At 43.7% G+C, this 23,726-nt stretch overlaps 1 protein-coding gene across 1 annotated transcript in view; it reads left to right on the plus strand.

The window, feature by feature from the left end:
• LOC120022446 (exostosin-1b-like) overlaps positions 1 to 23,726 on the plus strand; it is a 120,119-nt gene that overhangs the window by 82,815 nt on the left and 13,578 nt on the right. The window contains exons 6-8 of the mRNA XM_038966349.1: positions 810 to 928; positions 8,668 to 8,763; positions 15,630 to 15,719. Coding sequence (XP_038822277.1) covers positions 810 to 928; positions 8,668 to 8,763; positions 15,630 to 15,719 — 305 coding nt within the window. The remainder of the gene's footprint in view (positions 1 to 809; positions 929 to 8,667; positions 8,764 to 15,629; positions 15,720 to 23,726) is intronic.

Consider the following 23,726-nt stretch of genomic DNA (forward strand, 5'->3'; position numbering starts at 1 on the left):
GGGTGCTATTTGGGACTCTCACCTCTGCAACTCTATTGTCATCTCGTCGATGTAGTCAGCTCCCTCAATACACAACCCTTTTGATCGAGCACCTCGGCGCGAGGCGCAATTATCGCGGGGTGACGAGCACGGATTACCCCGCGGTGAGTTTCATTTGTTTTTCACAGTCAACCAATTAAGCATGTGGAGGTTTTAAAGAGACAAGGTGGAGTGTTGGAGGACTAAATGAGACCGATAAAACAGGGGAATCGATCTCGTAATGACACTCTGAATCCAATATGTTATTATGAGGAGCCAATGCCTCTACCCCTTAGTTTAAAATGATTTTGTGTTCTGGATATGAATTGGACACCTAGTGAGATCAATCATTTAATAAGGAGTCTCCTTTCATCTCGTAAATAATAACGTCATAAATCAGCCGTTTATGTAAGCATGGCCTACAAGTAAATACTGAAGCCTAGCCACCAATAACTACAATGTGAAAACATACAGAGAACGAACCATTTTTAGGTCTAGTTTAGAATGATTTCTCACAGAAAAGGTTGTTTTTTTTATGCCTGCTGTAATTGAGGATAATGACTTTGAACAAACTGATGATTTGGCGAAGAAATGTACCTAGAGGCTGAACTTCTGAGAATCACCAATAGTTTTGTCCCTTTGTTCAGTTATAGACCGAGTGATGTCAATATCCTACTTTATGCTTGTCTGTGTTCCAGCCATCCAACTTGAACAAATATCATGTTTGTCTGTAATGTAGGTATCAAACCTTACCAGTAATACTGTACGTTTTGACCTGTTTTATGTTCCAGGTATAAAACCGTACCCCAAGTTCACGGCAGTCATCCACGCAGTCACCCCCCTGGTCTCCCAATCCCAGCCCATCCTCAAGCTGCTGGTGTCTGTTGCCAAATCACAGTACTGTGCACAGGTAAGAAGCCACAAACGTGTTTGTGTGTGTGCACATTCCTGCTCCTTCAATTGTCGGAACTCTCCCGAAACCCAATATTACTCCAACTGTGAGGGATTTCGTGGCATCATTGCCGAGACAAAAGGACATCTTCTCAAGCACCAGTGGATAAGCAACCTCTCTCTCTACCACGTCAGCGTTAACTCACATGGATTGAATTCGAAAGGTGGTCTGTACCGATTGGTCATCTCTCTCTCTGTCTGCATGCGTGTCTGAAAGCCCCGTGGCCCAGCTGGATACAAGAAGTATTGGTTTTAACCAGGGCTGGGGGAATTAAACCAAAGTCCGATAGCTGTGTCTACTATAGTGTGTTACACACTCCCTAATGCTTCTTAAATGTGTAGGGAGGTGTGCAACCCTCCCTTCTATATAGAAATGCTTTGTATTCTAGATTGCAGGCTCCCTATGCAAAACGGAGAGCCAGGTACATAAGAAAAGTATCAACATTTACATCATCTCACTCTCAGCCCACAAAGACTTCCATGTTGAGGGAGCCGGGAAGTGGAGAAGAGGGATATAAATAAATGAATGGGAGGGGAGGGAGGGAGAGAATGAAAGAGAGTAAAGGGGGGGAGAGAGAGAGAGGGTGGGGAGAGAATTGGGAGCAAAAAAGCTTTTGAGACGGCACTGGCAGAGACATGCATGCAGAGATTGTGGACTTCCTGCTGTGAGTGCGTGTGTTCCACAGTTTTACAGAGGAACTGTGTCTGTTGCTCACATCACTGGCACACATATACACACACTCATACTGAAACACACATACATGATACACTGAACTTATGATACCAACATTTTAGAATACCGTAGTACCGTTTCATGTGATACTACCAACATTTTCGGCCCTACCGAGCTAAATAACCCGCTGGCAGCTGTTTAAAAAATTGTTATGAAGTCAGTTGTTTATAAATTCAGTACATTTTTTAAGCAACAGCAACTACTAGTCTCTTGTATTCACCGATCCAATAATGTCCACTTCACTTTCATGTGCATATCAGCCGCATTCCGTACTGTTAAGGTGACCGTATTACCACCACACCGGCGGTTAAGATCGGTGTGGAATAACTTGACTGGCATGCAAAGAGCCCTGACCTCAACCCCATCGAACACCTTTGGGATTAATTGGAACGCCGACTGCGAGCCAGGCCTAATCGCCCAATATCAGTGCCCGGCCTCACACTAATGCTCTTGTGGCTGAATGGAAGCAAGTCCCCGCAGCAATGTTCCAACATCTAGTGGAAAGCCTTCCCAGAAGAGTAGAGCCTGTTAAAGCAGCAAAGCGGGGACCAAATATCAATACCAATGATTTTGGAATGAGGTGTTCGGCGAGCAGGTGTCCACATACTTTTGGTCATGTAGTATATATGTAAAGAAAATATTAAATCAAGATTAGTCTGATGGGTGACAATATTAACCTATCACTTGTGAATGATATATTGTCACTTGTGAATGATGCCCATCTTGTGTGCAGTAAGGCACAGTGCATGACTTTTTTTGTGCTACTTTTTAAAGTCATAGTCACACACCTCATGTAGCCTAGCCCATAGGCCTATATGTTTTGATAAGTGGCCCAATAACTTCTTAAAATTAAGCACATTAATCCGCTTTGCAACGGGTGTAGAGCCTAACTGGCATACATACAGTATTTAGACCCCTTGACCTTTTTCCACATTTTGTTATGTTACAGCCTTATTCTAAAATGGATTAAATAAAATAAAAAACACACAATACCTCATAATGACAAAGCAACAACTGGTTTTTAGACATTTTGCACATTTATGACAAATAAAAAGTATTCAGACCCTTTGCTCTGAGACTTGAAATAAGTTGAGATCAGGTGCATCCTGTTTCTATTGATCATTCTTGAGATATTTCTACAACTTGATTGGAGTCCACCTGTGGTAAATTAAATTGGTTGGACATGATTTGGAAAGGCACACACCTGTCTATATAAGGTCCCACAATTGACAGTGCATGAGGTCGAAGGAATTCTCCGTAGAGCTCTGACAGGATTGTGTCAAGGCACAGATCTGGGGAAGGGTAGCAAAACATTTCTGCAGCATTGAAGTTCCCCAAGAACACAGTGGCGTCCATCATTCTTAAATGGAAGAAGTTTGGAACCACCAAGACTCTTCCTAGAGCTGGCTGCCCGGCCAAACAGCGAAATCGGGGGAGAAGGGCCTTGGTCAGGGAGGTGACCGAGAACCTAATGGTCACTCTCACAGAGCTCTAGAGTTCCTCTGTGGAGATGGGTGAACCTTCCAGAAAGACAACAATCTCTGCAGCACTCCACCAATCAGGCCTTTATTGTAGAGTGGCCAGACGGAAGCTACATCTCAGTAAAAGGCACATGACAGCCCGCTTGGAGTTTGCCAAAAGGCACCTACAGACTCTCAGACCATGAGGAACAAGATTCTCTGGTCTGATGAAACCAAGATTGAACTCTTTGGCCTGAATGCCAAGCAACACGTCTGGAGGAAACCTGGCACCATCCCCACAGGGAAGCATAGTGGTGGCAGCATCATGCTATGGGGATGTTTTCAGTGGCAGGGATTGGGAGACTAGTCAGGATCGAGGCAAAAATGAACAAAGCAAGGTACAGTGAGATCCTTGATGAAATCCTGCTCCAGAGCGCTCAGGACCTCAGACTGGGGCAAAGGTTCACCTTCCAACAGGACAAAGACCCTAAGCACACAGCCAAGACAACACAGGAGTGGCTTCGGTACAAGTCTCTGAATGTCCTTGAGTGTCCCAGCCAGAGCCCGGACTTGAACCCAATCAAACATCTCTGGAGAGACCTGAAAATAGCTGTGCAGCAATGCTCCCCATCCAACCTGACAGAGCTTGAGAGGATCTGCAGAGAAGAATGAAACTTCTCAAATACAGGTGTGCCAAGCTTGTAGCGTCATACCCAAGAAGACTCTGTAATCGCTGCCAAAGGTGCTTCAACAAAGTACTGAGTAAAGGGTCTGAATATTTATGTAAATGTGATATTTCAGTTTTTAATTTTTTATAAAATCCTGTTTTTGGTTTGTCATTAAGGGGTGTTGTGTGTAGATTGATGAGGAAAAAACGATTTAAAACATTTTAGAATAAGGCTCTAACGTAACAATGTGAAAAAATTAAAGGGGTCTGAATACTTTCCAAAGTCACTGTACGCAGCTTGTGAGTTTCAAGTTTGGGGAAGATAATTTTCACCATTAAAAATGCACCTTTATAATTACATTTTACATTTTTAATTACCGAAAGGTTGCAAGTTCGAATCCCTGAGCTGACATGGTAAAAATCTGTCGTTCTGCCCCTGAACAAGGCAGTTTAACCCACTGTTCCTAGGCCGTCATTGAAAATAAGAATTTGTTCTTAATGTTCTTAACTGACTTGCCTAGTTAAATAAAGGTAAAAAAAAACATGCATAATCGCATTTGCGGTCACTTTTGAGAATGGTGTTTTCCCGCTAATTGATTGCATTTTGCATTGCTGCAGTTTTAATGTGAATAAATAGCCTAATAGTTTATCCACATTTTAAGCTAAATGCTCTGATCTGTTTCATCAGCCTCATTTGCTTTTAAAAGGTGTTTTGATGCTTGTATTAATTTGGGATCTATCGCATTCCACAACTGTCCCAAACTATGTTTGGAATATTTATTTCTCGCACAGAATAGAATAGTCAACTTTTGTACTATTGGGGATCGTAGATTGACATAGGCTAGTGCTTTTGTTGTTCATTAGGCCTACTCATCTTGTTGGCTGACAAAGTAAATGTGGACAGTTCTTCCAACATCTTCAATATGCGCCTCGGAATTCGATAAGAATAAGTGCAGTTGCGTCCCCAATGTGTCTGTCTTCACTTGTAGCTTGTGAGAAGGACCCGATTACGTGACGGGCTTTGGTTAATAAGAATTTAGATATCTGAGAGAGCCATGTGAGTGAGAGGTGCTTCGGAGCACCCTGACGGGAGAAGGGAATTGTAATTATTATATTCCGGCCAAGAGCACAACGACCACTGGCCGCAAAAGGCATGGATTTATTTTAGCAGCATTACGGCCACAAAGGGGATGCCGCCGGGAAATTTGAGGCATTATCAAGTGCTTGTCAAATTGTGAATGAGAGACTGATGAAGTGTGTGTAGCCTGCACACAAAAAAAACAAAGCAGAGCTCATGCCTTTCATGCAACTTTTTTCAAATCATCATTGGAGCCTTAGAATGTATTAAAAATCAAATCATATAGCCCAACGTTTGTATCACAACTAAAGTTGCATAAATAACTCTAAATTAAGCATATAGGGAGGACCTGTTTCTTTAACCGCTCAACACAGAATAACCGCATGTGCGCATTCCTCAAATTGTTTGGAGAAAATATTCTTTCTATTTTATTCAGCTATGTTCAATTTTATTCTTCATACTATAAAATAATATTAAATAATGCCACAAAATTCTAAGAAAATCTTGTCTGCTAAATTAACTAGTGTAGCCCACGTCCATATGGCATAGCCAGATCAGGGCCTAACATAAGGACAACTCAGAGTACGCTATTCTGTTCTTCTGAAATGGACTACAGGAGATGCTAAATGTGTTTATGTTAATTAACGGTCAATTACCGTGAGACCGACAGTTATTTGCTTGACATTCAATGGTCTGACAAAATGTAATGACTGCCACAGCACTATCCCCTACCAGCCCTCATTCACCTGCTTCTCTCCATCTGCTCTTCCTGCACATCTATTAAAATATCATTTAGTCTTGATGAGCGGGGATGGAGCCTTGATCAGTCTTCTGTTACATTTGTACATTTGATACATTGGAGCAGTGTGCAGAGTGAGCAAAATTAATACATTGTAATACATCCCTGATATAACCAAGAGCACAGGCCAGCTGAGTATAGGCTTTGCAAGTTCGCTGTCACGCAGCAGTGCCAGAGATTTAAAAACAGCTTTGCGACAGGCATGCTTGCAACTTTAGAGCAAAGAAAATGGCTTGTCTCTAGCTCAAATGTGTTTTGTTTTTATTTCACAGTCATTTTATATAATTTTACAAACCAAGTGAGCGGGGCGTTTAAACCTAATCCCGGCCCACTAATTATTGGTTTGATAACAAACAACGTTTAGTCATTTTACCTAGCTAATTATCACCCTGGTAACTTGACAGTTGGTCTATCCACATTTGATTGGCACAGGAAGAAAGGAGAAGGGTCTGCTACTCGTCAGATGCGTCAAAGGATTCATAGAAACCTAACTATATTTTAAAAAATCGGTCTCTTTCTGGTGCCCCTTACATTCTGTTTGGTGCCTAACTTTAAAGTCTGGAGCAGGGTGTACGTTTGGGACAGAGGCGTGTGTTTTATGAGAGAGGGGGAGAGAAAGTGTGTGAGGGAGTGTGTGTCTGTGTTAACTGAAGTGTAGAGGGTTTCATGCAGTGTTTTCTGCCACAATGGCATGCAGATCATTATGCATGTACAGTTGAAGTTAGAAGTTTACATACACTTAGGTTGGAGTCATTAAAACTTGTTTTTCAACCACTCTACAAATTTCTTGTTAACAAACTATAGTTTTGGCAAGTCGGTTAGGACATCTACTTTGTGCATGACACAAGTTATTTTTCCAACAATTGTTTACAGACAAATTATTTCACTTATAATTCACTGGATCACAATTGCAGTGGGTCAGAAGTTTACATACACTAAATTGACTGTGCCTTTAAGCAGCTTGGAAAATTCCAGAAAATGATGTCATGGCTTTAGAAGCTTCTGATAGGCTAATTGACATCATTTGAGTCAATTGGAGGTGTACCTGTGAATGTATTTCAAGGCCTACCTACAAACTCAGTGCCTCTTTGCTTGACATCATGGAAAATCAAAAGAAATCAGCCAAGACTACAGCAAAAAATCCTAGTCTAGTTCATCCTTGGGAGCAATTTCCAAACGCCTGAAGGTACCACGTTCATCTGTACATACAATAGTACGCAAGTATAAACACCATGGGACCACGCAGCCGTCATACCGCTCAGGAAGGAGATGTGTTCTGTCTCCTAGAGATTAACGTACTTTGGTGCGAAAAGTGCAAATCAATCCCAGAACAACAGCAAAGGACCTTGTGAAGATGCTGGAGGAAACGGTTACAAAAGTGTCTATATCCACAGTAAAACGAGTCCTATATAGACAACCTGAAAGGCCGCTCAGCAAGGATGAAGCCACTGCTGCAAAACCACCATAAAAAAGCCAGATTACGGTTTGCAACTGCACATGGGTACAAACATTTGTCTTTTTGGAGAAATGTCCTCTGGTCTGTTGAAACAAAAATAGAACTGTTTGGCCATAATGACCATCGTTATGTTTGGAGGAAAAAGGGAGAGGCTTGCAAGCCGAAGAACACCATCCCAACCGTGAAGCACGGTGGTGGCAACATCATGTTGTGGGGGGTGCTTTGCTGCAGGAGGGACAGGTGCACTTCACAAAATAGATGGCATCATGAGGGAGGAAAATTATGTGGATATATTGAAGCAACATCTCAAGACATCAGTCAGGAAGTTGAAGCTTGGTCGCAAATGGGTCTTCCAAAGGGACAATGACCCCAAGCATACTTCCAAAGTTGTGGCAAAATGGTTTAAGGACAACAAAGTCAAGGTATTGGAGTGGCCATCACAAAGCTCTGACCTCAATCCTATAGATTATAGGCAGAACTGAAAAACCGTGTGCGAGCAAGGAGGCCTACGAACCTGACTCGGTTACACCAGCTCTGTCAGGAGGAATGGGCCAAAATTCACCCAACTTATTGTGGGAAGCTAGATGAAGGCTACCCGAAACATTTGACCCAAGTTAAACAATTTAAAGGCAATGCTACCAAATACTAATTGAGTGTATGTAAACTTCTGACCCACTGGGAATGTGATGAAAGAAATGAAAGCTGAAATAAATCATTCTCTCTACTATTATTCTGACATTTCACATTCTTAAAATAAAGCGGTGATCCTAACTGATGTAAGACAGGGGATTTGTACTCGGATAAAGTGTCAGGAATTGTGAAAAACTGAGTTTAAATGTATTTGGCTAAGGTGTATGTAAACTGTATATTCCTTCCTCCCTTTCTCCCAGTAGCACATGCGTGTAACCTTTTAAAAACGGGGAAGGGGTGAACAGGACGCTAAGCCACAGAATAGTTTTTCCCCCTGTGGTATCGTGATACTACTCTGTATTGTGATACTTGGCCTGGTATCGTATTGTGAGTAAAGTGTTGGTATCGTGACAACACTAATGTGGACGGGTATCAAAGTGAAGCGGATCGTTAAGGTTAACTCCAAGGTATACTTGCATGTTAGTGAAGTCAGTCACAGGGACACACAGTTCCCATGTAGCCATCATGTAACACATGATCTGAGGCGCGATTGTTGAAAAGGAATCCTATTTAAGCTCTCAATTGTGGGGTGTTTGGATGGATTTAAATGTCAGATATGTTTTGAATTGGATAATGAAATGTTGTAGACGTACGATGGGGTTAGTATGTTAGTATAGTTAGTTATGTGGTTAGTAAATTAAAATGAAGTGTAATTGTAGAATGTCATATCTGTGATTCTCGTGAGATCTCTTTCGCCTGCTCTCTCACACCTTTAACTCCCCCACCCCTTCTATAATCTCAATCGCTGTTTCTGTCTCCATGTCGCTTCCTTTCTCCCCAACTCTCTGTCTCACTCTGTCTCTCTCCTGTCTCAGATCATTGTGCTGTGGAACTGTGACAAGCCTCTCCCTGCTAAGCACCGCTGGCCTGCAACCTCCGTGCCCGTCATTGTCATCGAGGGAGAAAACAAGGTGAGCCTGCCTCGCACGCATGTCCGTTCAAGAGCTGGGCTGCCATTTTGGTTTCTCTACACACCCTCAAATAAAATGTATTCATTTTGGCTTTACTGCGCCCCTAAGCCTTGTTCAGTGCCATCATTTTGGCGTATCTCTATGCTTTGATCATTTGACAACTTGAGCACAGAATTTCTGAACCCAGAAGCCCAACATTGCGATACTTACGGGAACACTTTGCGAAGCAGACTCGACAAACCAGAAGTGAAAAATTCTTCTTTGGTTTGTTTTCTAAAGGCACAAACTAGATTCAAGCTAATGTCTTAAGTAGGTGAACATGTTATTTACTCCCACCTTATATTGAAGGAGTGCCTTTTTGATTTGACGGCCTGCACATGTGCAGTTCGGCGCGACACAACCCTTAGACCCAATGACGTGTTCCTACGCGTGAGCTTAGCTAGCTAACGTCGCCATGACATCGCCTCCAAGTGTGACCGGGGATTTCTATTGGAGAAGCAGTTTCTAGGCATCGACATACTGTGCGTTCTTTGACTTAACCTTCTGACTTTGGATCTGCATAACGCTGTCATATGCGTGACATAGCAGATGTCGTAAGCTGACGGCTTACTTTGCAATTCCATGCCACAGGCCACTGTTTAGGTAAAGTAAGTTGTCAAGGAAATAACCTCTAACGATCTGTTGTGACATTATCTTTGCAACGCTTTGTAGTCGGTCAGTGTTCCGTAGGGGGTTCGACTAAAGTGCCTCACATCGTGAGAGGTCAAAGTTGACACAGGAAGCGTGATCTGAGTCAGTAGTTTGAGAGCCTGTAGCATTGCTTCACTCTAACGCCACAAAAACGTTTGTTGAACTGTCAATCAACCCAAGTGGTTTCTCTCACTCGTCAGTCACAACAGAGTGGGCGGGGTTTTGGTTTCTCTCCACATCCCTGAGTGGTTTTCTTATGCTGTCAATCACAGAGGGAGCGTGGTTTTGGGCTGTGGGTCGGCGACAACAGCCAGAGTTGAGTACAGCCGGGTCTGTGGTTTGTTGTGCTTGCGGCTGGCTTGTTGTTTACTGCGGCGGTCCCAGCCAAACGTGGCGAGCCTCTCTGAGCCACCAGCCTGGCGGTTGGTAGTGGGGGCACAGAAGGAGAGGAGAGCTATTTCTGGCGCCTCTGGGCTGGCATGGTGGCCATGTGGGCACTGCTTTACGACTCTTCAGCTTAACACTAGAACCGCTAAATCAGTCATTTTGACTGCATGATTTTAATTATTTTATTACTCTGCCATTTTTTAAGTCTTGCCCCCCCCCCCCCCCCCGTCCTTTACCTTTCCTAAATAAGTCTATATAACACAGTATCGTTGTTAGAATCTTAATATCACAAACAGAACTGGAGTTACAACCAGTTTTAGGAGGTCATGTCATTTTTTTATGGTTTTCCCCCGCTGCCCCTCCTTCTCCCAACAGTAGGGCCCGCTCCGCTCCTTCTCCCAACAGTAGGGCCCGCTCCGCTCCTTCTCCCAACAGTAGGGCCCGCTCCGCTCCTTCTCCCGACAGTAGGGCCCGCTCCGCTCCTTCTCCCGACAGTAGGGCCCGCTCCGCTCCTTCTCCCGACAGTAGGACCCGCTCCGCTCCTTCTCCCGACAGTAGGACCCGCTCCGCTCCTTCTCCCGACAGTAGGGCCCGCTCCGCTCCTTCTCCCGACAGTAGGGCCCGCTCCGCTCCTTCTCCCGACAGTAGGACCTGCTCCGCTCCTTCTCCCGACAGTAGGGCCTGCTCCGCTCCTTCTCCCGACAGTAGGGCCTGCTCCGCTCCTTCTCCCGACAGTAGGACCCGCTCCGCTCCTTCTCCCGACAGTAGGGCCCGCTCCGCTCCTTCTCCCAACAGTAGGGCCCGCTCCGCTCCTTCTCCCGACAGTAGGGCCCGCTCCGCTCCTTCTCCCGACAGTAGGGCCCGCTCCGCTCCTTCTCCCGACAGTAGGACCCGCTCCGCTCCTTCTCCCGACAGTAGGACCCGCTCCGCTCCTTCTCCCGACAGTAGGGCCCGCTCCGCTCCTTCTCCCGACAGTAGGGCCCGCTCCGCTCCTTCTCCCGACAGTAGGACCCGCTCCGCTCCTTCTCCCGACAGTAGGGCCTGCTCCGCTCCTTCTCCCGACAGTAGGGCCTGCTCCGCTCCTTCTCCCGACAGTAGGACCCGCTCCGCTCCTTCTCCCGACAGTAGGGCCCGCTCCGCTCCTTCTCCCGACAGTAGGACCCGCTCCGCTCCTTCTCCCGACAGTAGGACCCGCTCCGCTCCTTCTCCCGACAGTAGGGCCCGCTCCGCTCCTTCTCCCGACAGTAGGACCCGCTCCGCTCCTTCTCCCGACAGTAGGGCCCGCTCCGCTCCTTCTCCCGACAGTAGGACCCGCTCCGCTCCTTCTCCCGACAGTAGGGCCCGCTCCGCTCCTTCTCCCGACAGTAGGACCTGCTCCGCTCCTTCTCCCGACAGTAGGGCCTGCTCCGCTCCTTCTCCCGACAGCAGGGCCTGCTCCGCTCCTTCTCCCGACAGCAGGGCCTGCTCCGCTCCTTCTCCCGACAGCAGGGCCTGCTCCGCTCCTTCTCCCGACAGCAGGGCCTGCTCCGCTCCTTCTCCCGACAGTAGGGCCTGCTCCGCTCCTTCTCCCGACAGTAGGGCCTGCTCCGCTCCTTCTCCCGACAATTGAAAGTGCAGTGCCCAACTGATAATCCCACGATAATTGCCTGGAAACTGAACCTAAACTATACCGAAACTAATATCACACATATAACAACAGATTAAATAAATGAAGTATGATGGGGAGAATGGGTGAGTTGATGAGCGAGGGGAAGCAAACAATGCATAATTATGTAATCACCAATAGTGAATGAAGAACAGGGCGGGCCATTCTGTTGTATTGATCCACTCTAATTATAATCTTAAATGGTATCTACCCTATATCAATCCACTGAATCCAAGCGGTCATATCAGTCTACTCTGGCCTACTTTGGAGTTGGCTGTACAGTGAGAGCGTGCATTATTGTAAATGCTGCACGTCTCTCAATATCTGGGAAAATATCCACATCATGTGAGCGAGTGTCAGAAGATGTGGTTTTGAGGCTTGTGGAACCTTACGTTGGCAATGGGAGCAGTGTCACCATGGACTATTTCTTCACTGTCATTGGCGAGCGACTCGCTTGCAAAGAAAACAAGTCTGGCCGGCACCGTGAACAAAGTGAGATGGGAGCTCCCTCCCTCTGCACAAAATAAGGCGCCTGCTCAGCTGTTGTACTCCACAACAGGGCTGAAGAATGACAAGACCACGGGACACAATGAGGAAACAGGCGACTACTACGCACTACAACCAAACAAAAGTATGTCAGTGTGTCAAGCAAGTGAATGTTATGAAGATTTGTGTCAACTGTTGGGACAAGGAGTAACAGCTAAACGAAATCCAACTGATGCCATTGCGTGAAGACGCACACAACATAAGCACGAGCTGACAATATATATTTTTTTACTGCAGTCATATCAACACTTGTATACATTATTATTCCTTTTTTTTGTGCTGATTGTGACTATCAAGGCCACTTGGTCGCTTATAATGATGTTTAGGCTACCGTTTTCATCATTTGACCTCTGGTCTTGGTGGTTGGTGCATATTTCGTCTTCTCGTTATCGTTCTAAAAAGAAGCTGTTACCGTGTTCCAACACTTGTTTCAGAGTTGTAACAAAGGCATTCCACAAAAATGGTTTATTCAACACCTAATTATAATTGTAAAAAATTTGGGGGAGGGGTTAGTTTTTACATAGCCTACAGTAACAAACTATTTAAAATGCTGTTGTGTTATTTGAAATAAATAAAACAATCGTATTCTGCTATCCAAGGCCTTCCTAAACAACCAAATGATTATGAAATGTATTAATTACACTGTTAGAATGTTGCAGTCAGAATGACTGCTCATTACTTTGAAGGGGGATGGGGGCTCGAGACCCAGCGGTACAGTGTTATTGTGGTTTGCACCACACATTTTGTTGCCTCTCGCTCTCTGTCTCGGTGTGTCTCTCGCACAGTCTTTCTTTACCCTCTCTCGCTATACTTTTCACTCTTTCTCTCCCTCCCTCTCTCTTTTTTCCCCTATTTCTTCCTCCCTCTCTGAGGAATGTGGGAGGCTGATTCCTGCTCTAAGAGCTCACATTCCTAGCGCGTACAAGCCCCTCCCCCCAGGTAAACATGTCACACTTCTAACGTTAAAACCATCTGTGATGGGGAAAGAAATTGCATCCTCATCTTATCCCCCCCCCTCTCTCTCAATTCATGGGCTTTATTGGCATGGGAAACATGTTAACATTGCCAATGCAAGTGAAGTAGACAATAAACAAAAGTGAAATGAGCAATACAAATGAACAGTAAACATTACACTCACAGAAGTTCCAAAATAATAGGCATTGCAAATGTCATATTATGTGTATATAGTGTTGTTATGATGTGCAAATCTCTCTCTCTCTGAGCGACTAAAACGTGGCTGGGAATTGTAGACATTTGGAGTCATTTGTGTTATTTGTTAGTTGTTTTTGTCGCACTTCTTTGGCCACACAGTTACACAGCAATCTGAGTCATTCGAGATGTGTTCCGTTTAGGGCACTTTGTGGCAGAGGTCGGCGGGTACGAAGTGTTTTGACTAATCATCCTCTGTTCTCTAGTCTCTCTACCCAATGCTTTATGCAGTATATATACATACACACACACACACACACACACACATATAGACTTTATGTAAGCAGTAGCTTTTTGAAAGAACAGGGATTCCTGGAATGACCCGACCTTCAGAGCTGAGTGTTGTCTCCAGAGAAAAGGTTACAAGGAAGCGTGTGGCTGTTATACGGAGCGTTTGAAAGGAGGGGGGTGTGTGAAGTGTCTGTGTCCCATGCATGTGTGTGGTTCTGTGGCCGAATGAGTGCGTGAGGCTGGGTGTACGTGTGGGGTGTGTTTGATTTCTAGTGAATATACATGATACATGCACTTGAGTGTGTGTTTCTCCACCCTTGGCTTTCAGCTCAGTCAGTAAATGTATGTATGTATTGTATACATATCATTTAAGATGGTATTTTACCTACCCAATGTAACTCCACACTCCCCACCAACCCTCTGCTACCCGTACTATACTAACTATACATACATTGTAGATATTTAAAGCTGTCATATATTATAGAAATTGAAAATACGGATTTGTCACAATCAGGAAAGGGGAAATTGTGTCGTGTGTAAGACGAGGACTACTTCAGCTAGTGTGTGTTTTGTGGGGTTTCACAACATTCAAGCAAAGCATCTCAATCCAATCTATTCTATAGTAAGGTTTCCACCATATTTTTATCATATTCATACCTGGTCACGAAAGGAGAGTAGAAGACTTAAAGGAACCCATTCATTCATGTCTATTGGGACATGTCTATTCAGTGCTTTATGTATAGACCCTTGTGCTGTGCCGTTGTAATATATACTGAACAAAAATATAAACGCAACATGTAAAGTGTTGGTCCCATGTTTTATGAGCTGAAATAAAATATCCCAGAATTTTTCCATACGCACAAAAAGCTTATTTCTCTAAAAAATAATTGCACAAATTTGTTTACATCCCTGTTTGTCACGGATCACTCGAACTTTCATTACGCACACCTGTCCCCTATTCCCACTGATTAGTACTTGTGCCCTTTGGTTTCCATTGGGCGGTCCATTATTGTTATAATGTCCGTTGGTGCGTGTGAGTACCTGTGCTGTGTGTTTCGGGCTTTCGTGCCATTGTGGATTGCGCAGATGATTACGGGTCTCGTCCTGTGTGATAATCATTCGGCACGTGTTATTTATTCGAGGTACTCCTCACTCTTTTGTTTTGGGTTTCTACCCTGTGTTTTGTTACGTGTTTGTTCGGTCTTCGTCCCCGTGCCTTCACACGGAACGCTGTAATTTGGGCTTAATAAAAAAAAACTATTACGCATTCCTGCGCCTGTCTCCCGAATCATTTATGCCAACGTGACACTGTTAGTGAACATATCTCGTTTGCCAAGATAATCCATCCACCTGACAGGTGTGGCATATCAAGAAGCTGATTAAACAGCGTGATCATTACACAGGTGGACCGTGTACTGGGGACAATAAAAGTTCACTCTAAAATGTGCAGTTTTGTCACAACACAATGCCACAGATGTCTCAAGATTTGAGGGAGTGTGCAATTGGCTTGCTGACTGCAGGAATGTCCACCAGAACTGTTTCCAGATAATTTAATGTTCATTTCTCTACCATAAGCCACCTTCAACCTTGTTTTAGCGAATTTGGCAGTACGTCCAACCGGCCTCACAAGCTCAGACCACATGTAACCACACCAGCCCAGGACCTCCACATCGCTTCTTCACCTGCGGGATCGTCTGAGGCCAGCCACCTGGACAGCTGATGAAACTGAGGAGTATTTCTCTCTGTAATAAAGCCCTTTTGTGGGGAAAAACTCATTCTGATTGTCTGGGCCTGGCTCCCCAGTGGGTGGGCTTATGCCCTCCCCTGCCCACCCATGGCTGCACCTGTGCTCAGTTGTGTGACATCCATAGATTAGGGCCTAAGGAATTATTTCAATTGACTGATTTCCTTATATGAACTGTAACTCAGTAAAATCGTTGAAATGGTTGCGTTTCGATCTTTGTTCAGTATATAATAATATGCCATTTAGCAGATGCTTTTATTCAAAGCAACTTAGTCATGCGTGCATACATTTTACGTACGGGTGGTCCCGGGAATCGAGCCCACTATCATTGCAACCGCCAACCGCCATGATCTACCAACTGAGCTACAGAGGACAGTGTACTGACCCTGTGTACTCTCTTGTCTCCCCATGCAGGTGATGAGCAGTCGCTTCCTGCCCTACGAGACCATTGTCACCGACGCCGTGCTCAGCCTGGATGAGGACACTGTACTCTCAACCACAGAGGTTAGTGTTCCTCCACACATCACTAAGGATACTACTGTGTTGGAATGGGGGACTACTTTCTCTCCAGAGCTCTGGTGCGCTCCCCTGCTTTTCCTCTACCCTTTAACTCCTTGCTTTTCTCACCTCACTCCACCTCATGCTGTTTGTTTTTTAATGGCCACTCTCTCTCTCCCCATGTAGCTTTCCCCCTTCCCCCATTCTCTCGCCTTCTCTGTCTCTGTCTCTGTCTCTTTCCTCCTATCTCTATTATCATCTCTCAACCCTCTTTGTCTCTCTCTCTCGCTACCCTCCCTCCCCCTCTCTTCCTTCCCTCCCTCCCTCCCACCCTGTCAGTGTAGTGGCACACCAGGCTGCTGTGGCCTCTGCTCTGCTCTGTTCTGCTGATGGGGGGGATAATGATGATGTCAGTGTTGGCATTACTCCAGGGCCCTCGGTGCTTTGTGTGGTGCTGTGTCAGCACAGGGACCAGTGGTGTAGTGCTATTTTAGTGAGGGAGCGCATTTTATTTTTTTATGACGACATCATTTCCTCAAAGTTTGTACCGACAGATGAAGCCAATTAAATATAGAATAGAATATGTATAAAATGCATCCTCCAATTGCAATGTCTGCCTATGCCCACACATATTGTCTAAAGAACATTTTCTATGTTTCAATAGCCTCAAAGACCAAGTTAGGCTTAGGCTACATCTTTTCAAAATAGGCCATTTACTGTTTGTCGTTAATGCAAATTCTTCACGTTTTACCGGTGAAACGTCCAAACTGCATCTCCATGCCAGTCATTTGATTGATCTCAATCAGTTTCATTGGAATATGGATTTTGATCTTCTAGAATTACTGTTTCGTGAGCGAATTAGAACAGATGGCGTTAACAAACTGTTAGCCTGCCTTGTAGGCTACAGTGCCTTTTAGAAAGTATTCACACCCCTTGACTTTTTCCACATTTTGTTTTTACAAAGTGGGATTGAAATTGATTACATTTTTATTTTTACGATCTACACAAAATACTCAGTGGAAGAAAAATTCTAACTTAAAAAACAACATATATTTAGATAATTATTCGATCCCTTGAGTCAATACATGTTAGAATCACCTTTGGCAGCGATTACATGTGTGAGTCTTGCTGGGTAAGTCTAAGATTATTGCAAATTTATTGTAGAATATTTGATCATTCTTTTAAAAATTCTTCAAGCTCTTTCATTGGTTGTTGATCATTGCTAGACAGCCATTTTCAAGTCTTGCCATACATTTTCAAGCCAAAACTGTAACTAGGCCACTCAGGAACATTCAATGTCGTCTTGGTAAGCAACTCCAGTGTATATTTTGCCTTGAATTTTAGGTTATTGTCCTGCTGAAAGGTGAATTTGTCTCCCAGTGTCTGTTGGAAAGCAGACTGAACCAGGTTTTCCTCTCGGATTTTGCCTGTGCTTAGCTCTATTCTGTTTCTTTTTATCCTAAAAAAACTGCCTAGTCCTTGCCGATGACAAACATAACCATAACATGATGCAACCACACCATGCTTGAAAATATGAAGAGTAGTACTCAGTGGTGGTACAAAAATGGTCAGATTAATACTGCCATTGAGAAAATTCTAAACAAAACGAGACATGACCTTTTTCAAGGTCAGTCTCGCAAAAAGAAGCATTCTATGCGTTCCCGATACCCGCTATTCAAAGTGCTCTGAACAAATTAAGGGAATTGTTCACAAACATTGGCACATTCTAAGATCCGATGATCGTATCGGTAATGTGTTTTCGGACCTTCCCTTGGTCGTATTCTCGCGGGGAAGAAATCTTAGAGATCAATTGGTAAACTCTGATTTACCACCCCAAGATATCCCTGCCCATCATGTATTTGCACCCCTACTGGATGGAAACTACAAGTGTAATGGCTGTGCTCAATGCAATGGCACTTATAAATGTAGATCCTTCAAACACCCCCAAACAGGGAAACGGATCCCAATCATAGGTGTTATCACGTGCTCCACTAAGGCAGTTATTTATCTTATAACTTGTCCTTGTGGTAAAAATTATATGGGTAAAACAAAGAGCGTATTAAAAGTACGAATCTCAGAGCATCGTAGCACCATTAGGTGCAAAAACTCGACTTACCCAGTTGCGGCCCACTTTTTGGAAGCAAACCACTCAATTTCGTCTCTACGTTATATTGGCATCGCACATGTCACCCTCCCTAGGAGAGGGGGTGACCTCGACAATTTATTGTTAAAACGAGAGGCTGCCTGGATCTTTAATTTAAAGACCCTTGCTCCCTTCGTTCTCAACGTAGACTTTGATCGGAAGCCATTATTGTGATTTTGCTATTGTAAATGTTTGTATGCTCATGTAGCCAAATTGTATCTATGATCGTACGCTATCCATTTATGTTTTTGGTATGCTATTTTAATATATGAGAATTAACCAATGATATCAGGCCACACCCGACCATGATTACAGACACCTGTGTCTGTCTTTTGACACTATATACAAACGAGTCACCCCGCAGTGTTTGTCATTATACCCTGATGAAGACAGCTTGTCTGTCGAAACGATGGACATAAAATATTTTTGCATCTGAGCTCCTAGAGTGTGCGGCTCTCCTTTTATTTTTTTAAGTGTTCAACTCCGCTAGCCAGCACCTCGCCTAAATAGGTGTAAATAGGTGCTCTTTCGCCTCTAGTTGTTTTGCCCCAAACATAATGCTTTGTAGTTAGGACAAAAAGTTGATTTCTTTGCCACATTTTACTTTTACAATTACTTTTGTGCCTTACATGCTGTCCACACCGCTCGTGTCGCGTGCGCGGCAAAATAAATGTACACATGTTAAATGTTGTTCAATCATTGCACCCACACTGCTCGCACGCCAGGCGCTAAAATAGAAATTGTTTCTATTTGTGACGCTCAACGTGCTCCAAGTCTGGCCTCTCCCATCTCCTCATTGGTTTTTAGGAGCATATACCCACGTGGGTGATTGAAAGATTAATTTAGGTCCACACCCCGGTAGGTTGTAGTAATGCTGTAAAGTTGGTTGCCAACGCCCATATAAAGTCCAAAGAAGAAAAAAAAGCCTGAAGGAAGGAGGAGAGATGATGAGAAACGAATTCGGCTTACCGTTTTATCTGTGGATTAATTGTCGGAGTAGAGGACCTTGTGCATTTCAGGTAAAATAACAACCCAATGTTTATATACCAGGACAAATTATCTAGCAACAGCAAGCTAGCTAAATTGCCAAAAATGTTTAATGCTTTTTGACCTGTTCCCAACTTAATATAATTGGTTCAGAGTTTGTTTTGATATTTCAACCTGCGTGTTCTGATCGCTTCTGGTGTGGGTGAACAAAATCAACTTGTGCGCGATGGCGCACGCGGACATGCGGTTTGGTCAGCATGTTATTGCAAACAGGCTGCACGTTTTGGATTGTTTTTATTCTGTACAGGCTTCCTTCTTTTCACACTAACACATGTTAGTGTTGTGGAGTAATTACAACGTCGATCCATCCTCAGTTTTCCATCACAGACATTTAACTCTGGTTTAAAATCACCATTGGTGAAATCCCGGCCAATGTCTGGTTTAACGCCGATGTGCAAAACCAATGTCAAAGCTGACGTACCTACATTATATAGGTATGCACATGACGTAATGACGCCACGTAAAATTTTGTGCAACACAGCATTCTTAACTTAGCCCACAATGTCTGCTGTATGGATCGAGCAGTCAACAAGTCGAGCAGTAATTTGAAAGAGTAAGAAAATTTCAGCGAGACAACTCAAAGGCAAAATCCATTAAAGCCAAGATAATGGAATTCATTGCCCTTGACAATCAACCGTTCTCTGTCGTGGGTGATGTTGGCTTTCGCCGACTGGTCGAGCACCGGTACACACTACCAAGTGCGCTATTTTTCAGATGTTGCCCTACTGGAGTTACACAGTAATAGAGTCACTGCTATTAGCTTGACAACATACATACTATGGAACGCCGTTTGGGTCTTTGCGTGTCAAAAAAGATACAGTAGCACTGTCAAAGCTGTACAAAAGTCTGCAAACACCGGCCACGAACGATGAGTTTTCAATACCGCATTGGTAATAAAGCATCATTTGTTCGACTGCAACTTCTGGGGTAGCTAGCTTTAGCTGTAGAAACTGCAGTAATTTTCATTATTCTTAGCAATGATTTAGGAATCCTTGTGAGTAAGTATTAGCTAGGTTGCCACTTGATGTTCGCCTATTGAAATTGAACTTCAGTTCATGAAAATAAATAGCTAGCCAGCTACTTAACCCTGTTGCCCAAAGCTAACGTTATAAGCAGCCAGCTAGCTTCATCTGGCTAGTGAGGCTCGACAGGGTTGTGTTGTGAAGCTAGCAACCATAAGGATTAGGCACAATGGTGGAATTTGAGGTTTGTCTTCATAATAAAAGTATGTCATTGACAGTGATGCAAATCAATACAAATAGTAGAATTATGCCATACTTTTATTTTGAAGGCTAACCGTAAAGTCCACTGTTGTGGCTAATCCTTATTGTGGCTAGCTTCACATAGATGGGTCCGACCACCATTAATCAAATAAGAACTGTCTTATAAATTAGGGTTATTTTAGATGATGACACCCAGCTATATAGTTAGCTAGCTAATTATAGCTACTGAAACAGATTGTCGTTCTGCTATGTTTTTGTGGAAGAACATTGTTTGCATCCATGAGCTAGCTAGCTTTTGTTATGACCAGCACCGTAGGTGCGCGAGACAACTTTACCAGTATCATAGCAAACATATGTGACATATGAAATACAAGTGATAGTGTAATCAATGTATAATAACTACGTTAAATTATGTGACCTGCAGTCATATTCAGGTCCTGATTGGTCAACAAGCTTAATTGACACGTCAAATAGTATATTTTTTGACACGTAAAGACCCAAACGGTGTTCCATAGAAATCCTGGTTGAGAATGAAGCGACTGAACAAGTGAACAATGAAACAGCACAGCAAGTAAGTGAAAGAAATAGGTTTTGATTATGTTTTACTGGTAATGGGGACATACCTAAATGCCAACAAAATAACTTTTTGGTGTGTGCGTGCGTGCGTGCAACCTTTATTTAAATAGGCAAGTCAGTTAAGAACAAATTGTTATTTACAATGACGTCCTACCCCGGCCAAACCCGGACGGCGCTGGGCCAATTGTGCGCCGCCCTATGGGACTCCCAATCACGGCCGGATGTGATACACCTGGATTCGAACCAGGGGCTGTAGTGGCGCCTCTTGCACTGAGATGCAGTCCTTAGACCACCGCATCCATGTGTGTGTGTTTAACTATTTAATTGTACTAGAATGCTTAAAAGGCCGTAACATTTTTTTATATTGGTTATCGGTATCTTTTTTTTGGCAAGGAAAATATCGGGTATAGGCCAAAAATGTCATATCGGTGCATCACTAATTATTATTATAATAATAACAATAAGTGATGCGTAGGACTATTAGGCGTAGGCAACAGATCTGGACGATATGTCATTTTAAGCGATTGGAGCATCCTTCGTGGTGCTGAAAGGACAGCGCCATGATTGCACTGTGATGTTGAAGTTGAACCAACTTTTTAACCTTTAATAACTTGTGGTGCTGAAGGATAGCTCTGCCATTTGGCCAGTTCAGGAACAAAAAAACAACCATTTTCATTAGGCCTATAGCCTAATAGGCCTACGACTGCTTGGTATAGCTATTTTTTGACTATAGCCTAATGTAAATACATATAGCTGAATATCATTGCACTGTTTGAGAGGGGAGCTTTTTTTGCGAGTAGGCATTTCAGTTTGTCTAGCTTGCACGCTGTATCATAAACTTTGATTTGATTAGCTTGAACACATGGTTACAATATACCCTATTATAGAATAAAATAAAACAGGTGAACTATCACCACCCTGACATACCAAGCTAGATCGAGCCCTGCGTCTCAACCAATAGCCAATGTAGGCTAAATATATCCCAAGCAGGGCTACAGAAACTTCCAGAGAGGGTCCGGCTCCATGGGATTTGCTGTGTCCACTATGGTTTGGGTGTCCTCGGCGCAGAGCGGTGTCGCCGGAACCATGTGGTCATATATCGTTCTGGGTTCCACTGGGCGAGGGGTTCCGTGGAGTTTTATGAATGTCAAGGCAGACACAGTGATAAAAAAATATATATATATATATGTTTTCCAACGTTCTGATTGGCCAAAGTGGTCAAGCCTCTGACTGGCCTCCGCAGTACACACACATAGTTCTTCATCATTCTCGCCACCGCCTGAGAGAAGACTGGGAAGAAACCACAATTTATATACCTCTAGGCTGTTATACATTTTAATTTGGTTTGTCATTATATTGTGCTAATTTAAATATACACTGGAAAAAAATAAAGAAATGCAACATGCAACAATTTCAAATATTTTACTGAGTTACAGTTCATATAAGGAAATCAGTCAATTGAAATAAATTCATTAGGCCCTAATCTATGGATTTCACTTTTTTATTTTTATTTAACTAGGTAAGTCAGTTAAGAACAAATTCTCATTTACAATGACAGCCTACACATGACTGGGAATACAGATATACATCTGTTCGTCACAGATACCTTAAAAAATGAGCCTCACAATGGGCCTCAGGATCTCATCGCGGTATTTCTGTGCATTCAAATTGCCATCGATAAAATGCAATTGTGTTAGTTTTCCGTAGCTTATGCCTGCCCATACCATAACCCCACCGCCACCATGAGGCACTCTGTTCATAACGTTGACATCAGCAAACCGCTCGCCCACACGACGCCATACATGTGGTCTGCATTTGAGAGGCTAGTTGGATGTACTGCCAAATTCTTTAAAACATCATTTGAGGTGGTTTATGGTAGAGAAATGAACATTAAATTATCTGGCAACAGCTCTGGTGGACATTCCTGTAGTCAGTATAATTGCACGCTCCCTCAACTTGAGACATCTGTGGCCTTGTGTTGTGTGACAAAGCTGCACATTTTAGTGGCCTTTTATTGTCCACCGCTCAAGGTGCACCTGTGTAATGATCATGCTGTTTAATCAGCTTCTTGATATGCCACACCTGTCAGGTGGATGGATTATCTTGGCAAAGGAGAAATGCTCACAAACAGGGATGTAAACAAATGTGTGCACAAAATGTGAGTAATAAATGTTTTGTGCCTATGGAAAATGCCTGGGATCTTTTATTTCAGGTCATGAAACATGGGACTAGCGCTTTACATGTTGCATTTTATATTTTTGTTCGGTGTAATTTATACAATTTTCCAGAAATAGTTTCACCAGCTTTGTGTATTCTCAAATTGAAAAAAGTGAGGGAGGGCCACTTCTCCACGCTCCAGGCAGCGCTACAAGCCTGACAGAGACCAAGCCTGGCTGTCCCTATGAGAGTACAGAAATGGGGAGAAAGCGAGTGAAAGTATAGTGAGTTCCAAACCTACCTCTTTCATTGCCTCACTCTTGTCCCGCATGCAACTTTCTCTTACCCCCCTCTCTTATATAGTACTTAGGGATCCATCTGTCTCATTTTGCCCTGTTTATCTCTAGCAATTTCTCATACTCTTTCTCTATCCCTCCCACCCCTTACACTTTTCTCATGTTCACTCTCTCTCCATTTCTTGCTCTCCCCATCTCTCTGTTTAATTGGCATCTTTTATCACGTCGCGATCCCCTGCATATTGAGGAAACCACCATTGTGACTGTTTTAATAAGGGTTTAATTTCTGCTTCCTGGGGTGGCTTTTCTCTTCATTCCTCGAGCTGAGTCAGGCTCACAGTTTGGCATAACACCATGAGAACACAGATGTTGCCGAGACGAGGTTTTGAGTGGGAGCCCATAAAGGCTGTTTTTGTGGCTGTTATTACACACTCTTAATTCCGTTTCTGGTGGAGGCGCTGCTTGTGTCCCAAATGGCACCCTGTTCCCTACATAGTGCACTATATAGTGTGCTCTATTGGGAGGAAGGTGTTATTTGGGACGCAGGCTCTGTCTGGCTGCTGCCGGAACC

This window comes from Salvelinus namaycush, chromosome 27 (assembly GCF_016432855.1).
Source record: "Salvelinus namaycush isolate Seneca chromosome 27, SaNama_1.0, whole genome shotgun sequence".
NCBI lineage: Eukaryota > Metazoa > Chordata > Actinopteri > Salmoniformes > Salmonidae > Salvelinus > Salvelinus namaycush.